Source organism: Ciconia boyciana, chromosome 6, assembly GCF_034638445.1.
Source record: "Ciconia boyciana chromosome 6, ASM3463844v1, whole genome shotgun sequence".
NCBI lineage: Eukaryota > Metazoa > Chordata > Aves > Ciconiiformes > Ciconiidae > Ciconia > Ciconia boyciana.
The window spans coordinates 25,898,898-25,913,643 of record NC_132939.1 but is presented as its reverse complement, the minus strand read 5'-3'; the positions used below and the strand labels follow the sequence as shown (position 1 = coordinate 25,913,643).

Below are 14,746 nucleotides of genomic sequence, written 5' to 3'. Positions count from 1 at the left end.
AAGCATTTGCAAAAAGGAGCACCATCACTTGGAGCGGACATCCGCAGCTCACACCTTGATGGCCATCAAAGGTCCCACTGAAGCTTAGGCTCTCATTCTCCAGTCTAATCCTGTGACTTCCGTCTGCAGGCATTTATCAGCTCACCACCCCCAGAACCTGCATTAGCATCGAGAATAGCTGGCGTGTGGAGGCATCTGATTATCCTTTTATACCAGGAAGACTCCCAGGTCCCAGGCAGCACAGCTTGCCCTCTGCTCTAACCTTTACAAGCAGTTGTTGCAAACAGTCGAAGCAGTCAGGCCAGTATCCTTGCATAAGTCCATTTTTCTCTGTACATTTACTTCCAGTTTCAATTAGCTGCAGGATTTTTCTTGTCTGCTTGCCTAAATCGTTTTACAGGGCTGGTGTGCTCTTCTTCCCCACAGCTGTTTCTCTTCAGGCCGGACACGGCTGCATTTCAGTAGAAAGCAGCACGATTCCCGTTGGTCCTGTGCATAGTGTGCTGAGCACTGCAGGATGGGCAGAGAAAAGCAGCACTACAAACATCAGCTCTTTATTTCTGCTGCTGGATGCAGCCCTTAATTTCCCAGGGACACATCACAGGTGCTGATGGGGTCTCCTGGGAGGCCAGGCACAGCTTTGGATTACCAACTGCACAGTGCATGAAATTCCTTGCGCTCAGGAATGAGAATGAGGTGCTGGAGAGTGGCGAGCTCCTCCTGCTCTCCTCTGAGCCAGGGTGTGCAGCTAGCACATCGCAGCTAGCGTGCAGGGCTGGCTAGCAGAGCCAGGGCAGGCGAGGCAGATGAAATCCACAAGTTCATTACATATGACCCACGATCTCAGGGTTTTGTTCCCTGCTTTACTACTGGGTAACACTGTGGCCGAGGCAGAAGCACCTCCCCAGGCAGCCACGAGGAAATCTGGCAGAGGGAGGGTGCAGCCTGGGGGTTTCACCCTGCCCTGAGATAAGCGTCCCAGCAGCCCGCCGCCACAGGCAGCCGAGAACAGCCTCTCTCCTCTTGCGACCGCTAGCTCGCACCTCTCACTTGGGATGGCGATGACAGGGCTCATGTAGCAGAGCAGCTGAAGGACTTGTCTAAGTGGCCTGGCCGCTTGAGCACTTACCCTGGGGTGAAAGGGGTAAGCACTTGCATTTCACTCGTTCCCCCAGCCCCGCTGGGAAGGACCCCATCCCTTGGGCTGCGGGCTGGCACCCAGCCACTGCCTCGTGATGAAGGGCTGCTGTGCCGTGAGTAGAAATGCAGACTCCCTATCACTGGAGAGTGAGAACTAGCAGGCTCGTGCCAAGCGCTGTGGGTGCTGGCTGGGCAGGCTCAGGGGCGCCCCAGGTGCCAGGTATTTCACGTGGGTTCCCAGTGGGCTGGGGCTGCCAGCTAGTGAGCTGCTCAGCCTTGGCATGGCAGTGGCGGCCCCCAGGAGGCATGGGAATGCAGCCTGGGGTGGCACAGGGCTCTTCTGCTGATGGCACAGGGCTGCACTTCCCACGAGGGAGGCTTTCAGGGATGGGGCCTTAGTGAATCACACTAGTGCCTGTCTCCAGCTCTGGGTTGTGTTATAGCTTGTTTAGGCTTGGCTTTGGCCTCCCACCCCTCAGGGCAGCTCTGCTCTGCGGGGGCCTCCCCATGCCAGCACTGCAGTACCGAGGGCCATCAGCTCACAGCCAAAGAACGGGCACGGGCATGGGGCAGCAGCCTGGGAGACCGGTGGAGAAGCAAACCCCTACTGCAAGGACCAAGGGCCCAACCAGGGCCAAGCCAGAAGGCAGAAATCACAAATAAGCCATGAGCCCTTTAATTCTTTCCTCCTGCAAGCCAAATAGCCACTATGTACTCAGACGCCCTTGACCAAGCTGGCAGGGGCTCTGGCTGCTGTGGGGTGTCTGCGTAGACACCTACTGCAGCCCCATGGGCTTTGAGGGGAGCTCAACAGTCCCTCTACCAAGGAAGGTACAGTCCTCTAAGGGATGGCGAGTGCCCTGGGATAATTTCATGGAGGCCAGCTTCAGCTGCCTGCAAGGCTGAACTAGGCAAAGCAGAGCAGCAGGAAGGTGAGGCACCCAGCAGGTTTGAGGTGTGATGCTCCCTCCCACAGCTGAGCCAGCTTTTGGCTGGAGGTTGTCCGCTCTGGCCAGGCTCAGCTCCCTGGGGAGTGCAACCAGCTGCCACGCTGCAGGCAGGAGCAGATGTGGAGCCCGGACAGGCAAGTGGCAGCTCTGGTTTTTTTCCATCCCTTTCCCAAGCACATGCTTCATTAGTGAAATAGCTGCTGGAGATCTCAGTGCCTGCAGAAGAGCTCATGGCAGCAGCGGGCATGGGCGGGCTATGCTGTCTGCAGAGCAGTAGCATCCCACAACCTGGCCCCTCTCCTGCTCCATTTCTCTGCCTGCCTTGGTTTCCAGCCATCAGTGCTGGTGTCCGACAACACCAAAGCTAATTCCCCCTGCGATGCAACGCAACGTTTTCCCTGCCTGTCCCCCACAACCTGGCCCCTTGTCACCAAGCATTGTTAAGCTACTGCGCGTCCCTGTTTTGTGAAGTGGGAGCCATGAGTAAGCCCTGCACAGAGGCAGAGCCACCCAGCCACGAAGAGGCTGCTAGGGCTCAGAAACAAACCTGCAAGGGTGTGCAGCGGGCACTGTTTTCATGTAGGTCCTACACAGCATGCATATCCCATTCCTTTCTCCTCCTCTTCCGTGTCTGGGGCTGCAGAGCCCCAGAAAGAGCTCCTGCTCGGTACCAGCAACAGCCTGAGCTTCTTCCAGCCCATGCAGGGCTGCAGCGGATGTCTGAGGCGGTGGCACTAGCGAAACATGGTAGGCACACGTGTATTCACACATGGCTCCTTCCCCTTGCATGCAGACACACACATACACATCCCCAAGCCCACACCAGCCCGGCCCTGGCTGCTTATCTCTCTTGGGCTGTGAGTATCTCTGCCTCCTGGCCTGCCCTATGGCAGAGGAGAAAGAAATGGGGCTGGAAGGAGGCTTTGCGGCCAGGGAGTATAACCCCTCAGCCAGCCCCCCCTCAGAGCTGGCCTTATGATTGCTGGGACTGTTAATGAAATGTTTTTGGCGGTGACCCTGTGATGCGGCAGGGGCATGAAAGTGAAAGGGAAATGTCAAACTCCGCTGTAGCAAAATCACTGCCTTGGAAAAAAAAAAGAAAAAAGAAAAGAAGCAAAGCAAAGCAAAGCAAGAAGTAATATATCTTGATCCCTTTTCCCCCATAAAACCCTGGGAGGCTGGTGGAAGGAGCGGAAAGACTGAGCTAAGCCTGCAGGAAATTAAACATGAAATGAAAACAAGCTCAAGTTATTCAATTCTCTCATCCCAGGCTCCAATTTCCCATTCCAGGCCACTGATAAAATGGTGTCCAGTTTCAGCGCTCAAGGATGAATTCTGGCTCTGTTCTTGCAGGCTGGAAAGCAAAGGGCTGGTGGCCATCTCCGGGAAGAGGGGAGACGGCCTGGCCTGTAGCAGAGTGGTGGGGTCCTGGAGACAGACAGACAGACACACAGACACACAGACAGAGGCTGAGGAAGGAGGGCAGCGGGGCCAGGGAACAGGGGTGGGCAGAGCAGATGCTGCGAAGCTGCCAGGGGAAAGTGGGAGCACGTGAGGCTTGAACGTGGGGGGCAGCTCTCGCCCGGTTCCGGGCAGCGATGCAGCGAGGGGGCTTGAGCACAGGGCGTGGGGTGCCGTGGCTGCCACCAGCCCACCATCACACGTGCAGAGGCCAGCCTCACGCTCCATTGCTACACCGGGGCAGGTAGGAGAGAGGGGAAATCACCTTTTTCTTTAACTTGGAGGAAGGACGAACGCAGCGGTGCAGTCCCCAACCATCCAGCCATGGCCAGAGGGGCCTGGGTGAGGTCCTGACTCAGCCGATCCACCCGCGCCCTGTGCGGGGCACATGGGACTTGGTGGCAGGGGCAGACCGGCAGCACCGGTTGGGTGCCAGGGTAGCGGCAGCGAGACAGCGAGCAGGAGCCTCCTGCTTTCTTTGTCTCAGGCCGTTCGCGGCCTCTCCACCCCCCGCAGCACGTCAGCTGTGTATGCATATGGATTTAGGTACCAGCATATGGCTGAATGTTTATGGAGACATGAAACATTTTCTGTTCTGTAGATCTTTATAGGGCTGATTTGGTACATCAGGGCTTATCAAAGCATTGTCTGCAGGAGTCCGATACATGACATTACCCTACACTCCCACTCTAATTGTTAACACTGAGATGCAGCCCACAATGACTGCTTATCCCTGCACGAAGTACCCCATCCTGACCCCAGAGGACACACGACACTGACTGCTGCAGCCTCCACTGTCACATCCCCATCCCATAGCAGCCTCTCTTGACTAAAGGTGACAGGCAATGAAAGGAAAATGGACTTCTGCTGGTTTTTAGATTTGCTGTTTAAAAGCAGGTGTCTTCTAAGATTGAGGAAGCCAGGAAATACTCAGGATTAGTTGGGGGTTTTTTTCTGACATCTTCACATTATACATTGCCCTGCCTGCCCTGTTTTCTCTGGAGCACTGTGGAGGCCTGGAGAAACCCGACTGCAAGATAACAAGCAGCCTAAAAGGACTTGGACCAGAGGAGAAAGGAGAACTTTAAAAAGTGGTCCAAACCTTGTTGCAAGCGTTTCGGAGCAGTGGCTCACTGCCAGCCCTTGGAGCATCTCCAGTGCCCCCGGCACCAGCGCTTGGACTGAAGACACTCTTCCTTTCAGCCTAACGCAATGGTTTGCCACAGCTTCCCAGCCCACCAGCTGCGTGGGGCTTGCAGTTTGGGAACTGCCAGTTTAAACCATTTTGCTCTGCCAGCACCAGTTCAATTCAATGTGTAAATGAGGAGCAGCAGAGGAAAAGCCTGTGCCGGAGACCCTGCTCCACCTCGGCTGGCCCCAGGAAACCTCCCCGCGGCTCCAGCAGGCCCGGGGAAGCCGAGCGCACAAACCCCGCGCTGACAGCTTCGGAGGTCACGCCGCAGAGCTGGGCACCGCCGCGGGAGCTCCTGGGCGGGTGCCCCGGGTGGGATGCTCAGGTGGGCTCCCCTGCGGGGCAGCGCAGGCGTGCGGCTGGGCTGGCGGGCAGGCCAGCCGGTGCCTTCGCCAGGCAGGGGAATGGCCGCATATGCCTGGCATATGTTCGCCCCGGCCTCGCGCACAGCCAGCGCTCTGCTCCCTACCTGCTCTCCACCCCTCTGTGCACAGCGGGGCCTCCTCTGCCCGAGGAGGAACCGGGTCACCACCGCTAACTTTGAATCTGCAGATCAAAGCGGCATGACCTGGGACTGGCCTGCAGCTGGGCTGGAGCAGCTGTGCCAAGAAGAGGTAGAAGAAAAGCAGGCTGATGCCTCGGGCATCAAACCCGCTCCAGTAGGATGCTCTTCATGCGCAGCGTGTGCTCAGCTGGGATAACGTTAGGACCTTTCTGCTGGTGCTTTTTGCACCCACTGAAAATCCTCATAGGGTTTTTGATTCAGGGTGGGGAGTTAATATCAGGTTGCTGCTGTGGGTATGGTTAGTCCAGCCGGCTTGTGGATGGCCCACGCCAGTGGCATTGCTGTGACAGCGGTGCAGGGTACTATATCCTACACCATCCGCAGCCCACATGGGGAGGAAATGCCCGGGCACTGCACCATCTGCTCCCTGCACCAAGCAGACCACAGCACATGGCCAGACCCTCAGCGGCCCATTCGTACCGTCGGGCCGGCCATGGTGGGGAGCTGCAAGAGACCAGCACAAAGCTGCCTACATGGAGGGGAGGGGGAAACTGAAGCAGGAGAGCCTGAAATGACTCTTCCAGCACAAGAAGGTTATCTCAGACCAAAAACTAGAGACGGTTGGGCCTGTCTTTCCCTGTAGCAGCTTCTAGCTGCGCTGATGCAGGCTGTAAATGCCACCACTCTCCTGCCCCCCCGAAAGCCGGCCTGCCGCCCTCCCCTGTGCCAAGCACCCAGCTCGCCCCGCTATCCTCCAAAGATGCGAGCTGGCGAAACCGAAAGCGGCGTCTGGTTTCCCCAGCTGCCTGCGACGCAGCGGAGCTGCCCTGCGGCCGGGCGCAGGCAGGGCCAAGCTGTTCGTTAGCGGTGCCCCCCCGCGAGTCACCGTGTAAAACTCGAAGCAGAACCGAGCGGCTCTTGGACTGCTCCTTTCATGCACTGGCGTGACCTGCACAACCCAGCCCCTGGTGATCGCCTGCATCTCCCAGTGCCTTCAAAGCGGCTCTTGATTGATGTGTTTCCCTGACTCACAAGCTTCAAGACGCTTTGAAGACACTGGGTCAGGCTCTGATCTCTCTTATGCTGATGCAAATCAGGAGCAATGGTGCTGACAATAGTGCAATAATCCACACTGATGTCAAGCCAGTAAAAATAAGAGCAGAAACAGTGTTTTGGTCTTTCCTCTGCCTTGAAGGGATCTGAGCAGCACTGTGAAGCAGAGAGCTGCAAACCCTGCAAAAAAACCCTCGGTATAAAGCAAAGGACATGTAACTCTGTAGAGGGCACTTGTCCTTTCCTGCAGCTAAGAAGGGAAGGGGTGTTACGCTTTTTATTTTTATTAACAGTTAAGAAAAATAAGACTGAGACTTCAGTGAGAAATGCAAGCTCTCAGCCAATGGCACCTTCATAGCCAGGATTAGGCCTGGGGAAAGCCCCAGCGCTGCTGGTTTCAGTCTGGTAGCAGCACACTTGGATGTATTTGCATTTCTCATCCGAGACTGGCTGACAGCACGAGAGCTGCGGGCAGTGCCTAGGTGATTTAGGGGTGTGAGGAAGATGGATTATCCCAGGGCAAACCAGGCTGCGGGAGGCAAGAGCTGTGAATGTCCCCAGACAGGCAGGACACCAAAAGCTGGGCATTGCCTTTTGCCCGGGGTGCTCCCCGTCTGGGAGTGCAGGCTGGCCCCAGCCCCCCTGGGGATATGGGGCAGGACTGCTGCTCCTGCAGGAGCTTGTGTGCGGAGCAGCGCCCTGTCCCCGTGCCAGGCACAACCACCTGCCCGGCAAAGCCTTGCATGCCAGGGGGCTCCCCAGGGCTGCCGGGCTCCCAGCCAGCACCGGCCCCCCTGTTCACAGCCCCCTGTCACCCTCTCCCCCAGGTGTGGTTTCAGAACCGGCGAGCGAAATGGCGCAAGCGGGAGCGGTTCGGCCAGATGCAGCAGGTCCGGACCCACTTTTCCACCGCCTACGAGCTGCCCCTGCTCACCCGTGCTGAGAACTATGCCCAGGTGAGCGCATCCCCTGCCCCGGTCCATCTGTCCCGATGCCTGCTGGACACACCGCCTCTGCTCCCAGTCCCCCCCCAACTGGGGACTTCGCTTCTTGGGTTCATCCACCTGCCCTCAGGGAAGGCTGCAAGAGCGCCAGGGCTGGGGTTACATTAGCAAACACTGTAGGGCCAAGAATTATTTAGCTGGGTGTCCTGCCCAGCTCCCTCATGCCCTGGCCTGGTGCAGCCATCTCTAAAGCAGGCACCAAGCCCAGCCCTGTGTGCCTTAGTGCCTTTGGGCACAGGTCACCCTGCTCAGCACATCCTGTTACACTGTCCTCCCGTCATGTGTGCTGCTGCCCACTAACTTCCCACTGATTTGGAAAAGGTCCTGAAGGCTATTTAAGGCCTTAAAACCAGCAGTTCCCAGGAAGGCTTCCTGTTGCCATGCCTAGGTTTCCATGCCCCTTCTTTGGGAGGTTGGACAAAAGCATTTGTCCCCTGTCAAATTCCCACAGCTGTCTCCCAGTGGTACCAGTGGTACCCAGTGGCTGTGGTACCCGCAGCCCACTCAGTGACATCTGGGGATGCTTCCCAAGGGTCTTGTGGGTTTGTGCTCCAAAGAAAGGGTGGGAGCAGCCTTGTTGGGGTATCTGGGGCTGCTCCCAGGGACTGTCAAGACTGTTCCTGCCCTGGCCCAAGAGGCAGGTGACACAGCTCCCTCTCTCCTTAACCTCCCGTCCTGGGAAACCTGCCACCACAGTAGCCTCCTAAGCAGTGGGCCAGCCCCCGTTTCACAACGCTGCCTTCAGATGCTGCCAGGGCGGACGGGCGTTCGTTAGCTGGAGGGCTAGGCTGTGCCCCCACAAAGCACTCCCTCCATCCTGCCGACTCGTCTTCCTGCCACCCAGAATTTGCTCGAGGGTGCAGTTTTGCAGGCATGATGCTCTGAACCCAACTTGTCCTCACAGATCTGCCGGGAGCCCTCCCCCCCGACACTCTGGCTGTCAGCTACCTCCCCAGCCAGCACCGCACCAAAGCTCCCCCGCAGCCAAGCCTCTCTTCTGCTTGGCCTCTCTTCTGCTTGGCATCTCCCCCAAACTGAACAAGAAGCCCTTATGAAACAGCTGAGAGATGCCAAAGCAGCTTTTCAAGCAGAGGACACTCTCAGCAGCCTTTTCAGCACTCCCTTCTCTTGCCTTTGTAACTTATACTGCTCCCTCCCTCCACACTGCCCTCCTCTCCCAGCCCTAGAGATCAAAAAAATTAAAAGCAATTTGCAGGAGGTAAGAGATCAGAGAGGGCCCAAGGGCAAGTGGTGCAGCGGGGAGGTGGGATGAAGGGCCCTTTGCTGTCTTGCTCCAGACAGCTGCTCACCTCCTCCCCGCTTTCATCCTGCATGCCTGTCCCCCCTGCCGCAGCACACCTACTCCTGCTGGCAAACACTGAGCCCCCCTCTCTTCTCCTGCAATGTCATTTAAGGAGTGACGCTGCAGGAGCCCAGACGGCCGCGCGAGGTGGCCCCGCAGGGCTCTGCTCTGCAGCGGGGCAGGCGATGCTTCCTTGACGGGCAACGAGCACCGCTGGGGAGAGGGGCAGGGAAACTGCCTGTGCTGGGGGCTGCGGGCAGCTCAGCTCCGACAGGCATGTCCATCTGGTGCAGAAAGGCTCTTGCCTAGGCAAAGCTGCCCTGAGCTGGGGCAGGACGGATTGGTGGTCTCGCAGCATCCCTTTCTTCCTATTCCCTCTATAGTGGGTAGGCCCACAGAAACGCTGTGGACGACACCACGTTTCCTGTGCCGAGAGCTCCAGAAAGTGCTCACAGTGAAAAAAAAAAGGAGAAATAGCTGGGAGGGGGGGAACGGGCAAACAGAGAGACAACATGGCAGAGCAGAGGCACAGTCCCGCTCCCCTGTGAGTTAGTCTCTAGCCCTCTCCCCTCAGGTCTGCCACCGGCCGCGTCCCACACAGGGCAGCCCTGACGCTTCTTTTCCCATCCCCAGATCCAGAACCCTTCCTGGATCGGCAACAACGGCGCTGCCTCCCCCGTGCCTGCCTGCGTCGTCCCCTGCGAGACAGTGGCCTCCTGCATGTCCCCCCATGCTCACCCTCACGCGACCGGTGGCGTCTCTGAGTTCCTCGGCGTCTCTGGCCCCGGCAGCCACGTGGGACAGACTCACATGGGTGGCCTCTTCGGCACGGCCGGCATGAGCCCCGGCCTCAACGGCTATGAGCTGAACAGCGAGCCGGACCGCAAGACCTCCAGCATCGCTGCCCTGAGGATGAAAGCGAAGGAGCACAGCGCCGCTATCTCCTGGGCGACATGACAGGGCTGCAGCCCAGTGCCCACAAGACACGGAGAGAGCTCACAGGACAGCCGAATAAATCCATCCGCTTGGACTCCAGACAGCAGTTGCCTCCTCGGGGATCTGAATGCAGCACTTTTAGCTACCCTAGGTATATAAAGTACACATGTTAACGTAAGTGGAGTGTTTCCAGCATGAACGTGGCAGCTCCCGGCTTCCTGGGGTCAGGCGGGCAGAGGGAGGCTGTGGAGCAGCAGCTCTTCCAGTGAGATCTGGGTTGGGATGCGTCCCCTCTCACCGCCACCTCCCCAATAACCTGGGCATTTTTTCTCCCTGCTCCTTTTTCTGACACCAGATCTGCCTTTCCAAAGAGCAAGAGCCCGCTGGCATTTCAGCAGCTTCCCCCATCCCATCACCCTCCATACACACACACACACACACACACGACTTCCCCTCCTAATTTGTCGACAGTGTTGCTCAGATCTGTTCTGCCCTGGGCAGGGGACTGGATGGGGACTCTGGCACCAGCAAAGAGACACCTCTCAGGCTGCTCCCGTCCTCTTAGCAGGAGCCACGACTTCCCACAGCTGAACGGGGAACAGGGCTGGGAAGATACCTGAGGACAGAAAGAAAGCAACATTATCCTGTCTCCTCCTACCCTGCTTCCTCTCCATCCTGCAGTCTGAGGTGAAGCACAGAGCCGTAGCGGCCTGTGAAGGGGATGCCTCTCTTCCAACACGGCACAGTGCCACCATGCTGGGAGTCTTTGCCAGCTCTCTGGACCCCTTGCTGGAGGTGCACCCTGGCAGACGATAGCTTCCCAGCATGGCTGGCTGCCCCAAGGAGCACCTGGGGTTTGCTTTGCTGCATTTGTCGTCAATGTTGAGGCTCATGTGCATGGTGGGGCAGCAAAACGTTTCCTCTGGCTTTCACTGGGTCAGGAATTACTATCCTCAATTTAGAGACAGCAGCTATGGGAGGGGAGTACAGCTGCTGTGTAAATCCACAGGTCCCCAAAGAGACTGCTCTGAGAAACAGCTCAAGTGCTAGCACACAGCCATGGTTGCATGAGGCCATCAAATTCCTCATACACCTTGTCCTGGGGGTCAGATACGTGCAATGACAGCCTCTCCCTGCAGCCCTCAACCAGGGCCCCGCTGCACACAGCCGCTGCGGGCATCTCCGCGTGGGGGACAGTGCAGGGAGCAAGCTGGGAAGGGACCCAAGGCTGGATGAGGTGATGCTGCCTCATCTCCAGACACCTCAGATCCTCTTCACCTTGCAGAGGAAGGAGGAGACACCAGAACTTGCCTAGTTTGTCTGAACCAATATGCGTCCTCTGGTTTTCCCTCCCAGCACTCTTACCTGCACAGCACTGTTAAGTAAGATCTCCTTCACAAGGCTAAATCTTTTCCAAGCTTTTCAATGACCTCGCAGTGCTAGGAATAATTTTGGAACATCCTTTTACCCCACTGAGTTATCATCAAGGAGAAGCTGAAGGTCAGCTGAGCACTATCACCCACACAGCATGGCTATGCAGGCTCAGCTTGAGCTGGGGCAGCCATCTCCGAGATTCGCAAGGGAACCACGGGATTTTACTCACATAAAAATTTGTGTGTCACCCTGCCCTCCCTCCTCATGCTCAGTGTTAGACAATCTTGTAGTTCAAGGTCCAGGTATATTTAGTGGTCCTGGAAAAGGCTCCAAATAAGCTACAACCAAATGTCAGGTTTCAGGTTAACAAGGTATACAAGTATTTCTATAGTGCCTAGACTGCCATACGCTATGTAAATGATACACCGTTGCTAGATCAAATGTAATATATATTTACTGGAATAAGAAAAGACCAGTAGTACTGTCTCTTTTCTCTCCTCAGAAATGCTAAGAAATGCCTGCCTTGGTATTCACAGGGAACCAGCACGCATTTAACCACACCATGTGTACAACCAGGGCCTCTCCCATCACAAGCAGCCAGGACTTACGTCCCAGCCTAAACAGTCCGCTGAGCCTTCGGGCAGGATGGCTTAGGTGCTAAAAGTGATGCTGATCACTGAACCAGCCAGGATCACGCTGACCAGGTGGAGGTGTACGTCACCCCCATTGAGCGCCCCAGAAGCCACCGAGGGTCCCAGGCCACCCAGGGACGGGTGGCAGGAGGCGGTTTCTCCAGCAGATTTTGTGAGGGCAGCTGAGCGTGGTGCCAAGGGCATTTTCCCAGGTACACCAGGGAACGTGATGCTTCCCACGGTCAGCAGGCAATCCTGTGAAGGGCTGCTGCCCCAACAGCCCAGTAATGTTACTGACAAGGCAAACTAGCACCAGGCAGAGCTGAGGAGCGGGCGGTGGGGCAGGTGGGCACATGGGGATGGGTCCCATGTGGCCTGTAGGTAGCAAAGGCAGGAGGGCCATAGCTGCCTTTAGCAAAGGCAGGAGGGCCAAGCAGGAGGAGCTTAGCTGCATTCTCCACTGAAAGTTAAAGGGTAGCTTTTCCTCATGGACTTCCACAGGATCAGGATTTCACCCAAGCTGTTTAACAGCCCAGCGAATTAAGTGCTGTATCCCTTGTCTTGTTAGAGAGAGAGGAGAGTCTCCTGGCAGCAGACTTGGCATTTACAGAGGCTTGGCCCCTGCTTTCTCTCACCTTAAAATCCATGTGCAAAGCACATGTTGGACTCACTCAATCTACTTTAAACGCCACCGCACATGCCCAGCCCTGAGCCTGCCTGAAAGCATCACGAGGCGAGGGGGGATGTTGTTCCCTGGAGTCTCCTGCCGCAGGGCTTCCTTCCCGCTGCCTGCCGTGGGCGGCCCCGCCGCTTGCCAGGCTCTGCCTCGCTTCTCTAGGTGCTGCCACCATACCAGCATGGCCCCTCGTGCCCACACCTGTGGGTCATGCTGGAAGGCGCTCCCCTCAAAAGCCTTGGAATGCAGCTATTCAGGCAGTTTTTAAGTTACGTGCATCTGTATTTACACACATTTTTTAATTAATTTAAAAGGTTTTTTAAACTAGCTGTTAAATTAACAAGAAAAAGTGTATAAATATATATATATACTTATATATATATATGTATCAATCTAGCCAACCTGCGGCTACTGCGTTTCTTAAGGGTCACAGGGTCAGTGCTGTTCTCGCAATCTCAAGTTACCACGATGATGCCTTTTTTAATTATTATTATTATTATTATTATTTTAATACCTTTCAACTCTATTTATGACTTTCTTCTCTATTTATTTCTTATTTAGTATTTTACTCCTGTCCATACATTGAGTTGCGATTCCCTGGCTTGGACTTGCCTTCGAATCTGCAAGCTTCATCCCCAGCCACCGCCAAAATGTCTCACAAGCCCTGGCTGCCCCAACACCCGCCATGCTAGTGCCTGCGGTGGCATCCTCTGTGGGTGCAGCACCCACAGCACCTGGCTAGCTGGGCTCTCTCAGCTGCCCTCTCCAGCCTCACAGAGGTAGCAAAACATTCCTCCCAAGCAGTCCTGGCCCCAGCCGTGCAGCAGGTACCCTACAAGGGCACTGCCTTATGTTGCCCGTGGTTAGAAACACCAGAGAGATGTCCCAGAGCTTTAAGACTAGGAGAAGGCAAGTGATGAGGGCAGCACAGGTTCCCAGCACTGGCTTACAGGCAGCTGGGTGCCACTCGCTGCCGAGTACTCAGAGGCACTTCTTGCCTACAAGCAGTAGTTAGTGCTTCGGTAGCAACTGCACACCAGTGGTAAACCAGGCTTGGGGTTTGCTGGGTCCTGCAGTGTCCAAGCGCTAAGGGCTGCTGTGCCTGAACAAGCTCATGAGAAGAGCAAGACAGGGAGCAGGGTCAGCCCCGAGACGCATTGCCCACCGCCAGCACTGCCACCCGCCCGCGCTCCTAGCAGGCTCTCCAGCCACTGCCTCTTCTTGAACATGCTACTCAGTTCAGGTCTCACTGCCCTAGCACCTACCTGGGTAGAGCCCATGGGAAAGAGGACCAAGACAGCAAGGTGAATGAGAACCAGCTTCCCTCTTGTCTAGAGCCCACGGCAGTGCATGAGCGAGCATGCATCCCTGCCGGAGCACACCTGGCCTCAGCCGTGAGCGTGGGCAGGGTGCTAGGGGAAGGCCACATGCAGGGACAGCACGTCACACGTGAGGTCGCAGAGCTGCAGCACACGTGGCTTTACCTGCCCCATCAGCCATGGGGACGCAGCACCAACCTGGGCCAGGTGTCCTGGTGTGCTGCCCGAGTAGGGCTGCCGGCTGGCTTTTTCTGGCTATGGAGGTGTTTTGGGCTGGGGAGGCATGTTTCCCTGTTTCCCAGAGTACACCCAGACCAGGCAGCACGTGGTAAAACACTCTCCAAACAAAGGCAAAAAGGTAGTTTCCTGGAAAAGGTTTGAAAAATAATCAAGCAGAGGCAGAGCCCTGTGTTTATTTTGCTGCTCTGACTGACACAGCAAAAAGCAAACAGACAGAAGGAGAAATTAAACCCAAATGGGAAGGGGGGCAGAATCGGATGGAAAGTCATTCAGCCCTTTGCAGCTTCCCGAAGGGACGGAGCGGCCTTGCACCCCCTTAACTCTTTGCTGGTAACACGGTTCCCCACTCCCCCCACATAGCTAGGTAGGTAGGTAGAGCTAGGACTTTTATACTACTGATTTTGAAGGACAGTTTTCAATGTATAATAATATATCGGTTTAGGTGTGCAGTGTTTGAAAGAGAGACTGGGAGAAAGAAAGAAAACAAACCTCAATCAATATTATTGTTTTTTTGTTGTAAAATATTGTAACCTTGTATAAACGCAAACTTTTTTTTTTCTTTAGCTTAACGGCCTGGGGTAGAACATATTAAAAAAAATAAAAAAGTTTTTTAAAAGTTCAGGAACAAAAAGAATAAAAAAAATCATTAAAAATGTTGCCATGTGAGGTTTGTGCCATGCAATGTTATTGCCTATGCAGCCATGTATTACCAGTTTATTACAGTGGAATATTAAAAAAGAACAAACAGTCTTGCAGCTTGGTTCTTTTTACCTTTTTTTTTTTTGAAGTAAGTTATTGCACTTGCAGCTTTTTTGTTTTCTTTTTTTTGGGGGGAGGTGGTAGGGACTGGCATTTCTGAGTGCCAGTTTTTGAAAGGAGTGGCATCGCTGGGAAGTACCCTGCTTCCCAGCCGCCCTGGCCAAGGAGGCACAAACACTGTTGTTGTTTTGGTTTGCAATAA

General features: G+C 55.5%; 1 protein-coding gene across 4 annotated transcripts in view; it reads left to right on the top strand.

The window, feature by feature from the left end:
* Nucleotides 1-14,746, top strand: part of ALX4 (ALX homeobox 4) — a 44,133-nt gene extending 29,387 nt beyond the window's left edge. For 2 of the 4 annotated variants that reach the window (XM_072863904.1, XM_072863905.1), the window contains 2 exons: nt 7,129-7,257; nt 9,242-14,744. In XM_072863904.1, the coding sequence (XP_072720005.1) occupies nt 7,129-7,257; nt 9,242-9,565 (453 nt within the window). In that variant the 3' untranslated portion in view covers nt 9,566-14,744. Of the gene's footprint in view, nt 1-7,128; nt 7,258-9,241 lie in introns of all 4 variants that reach the window. The other 2 variants (XM_072863902.1, XM_072863903.1) reach the window with 2 other exon arrangements.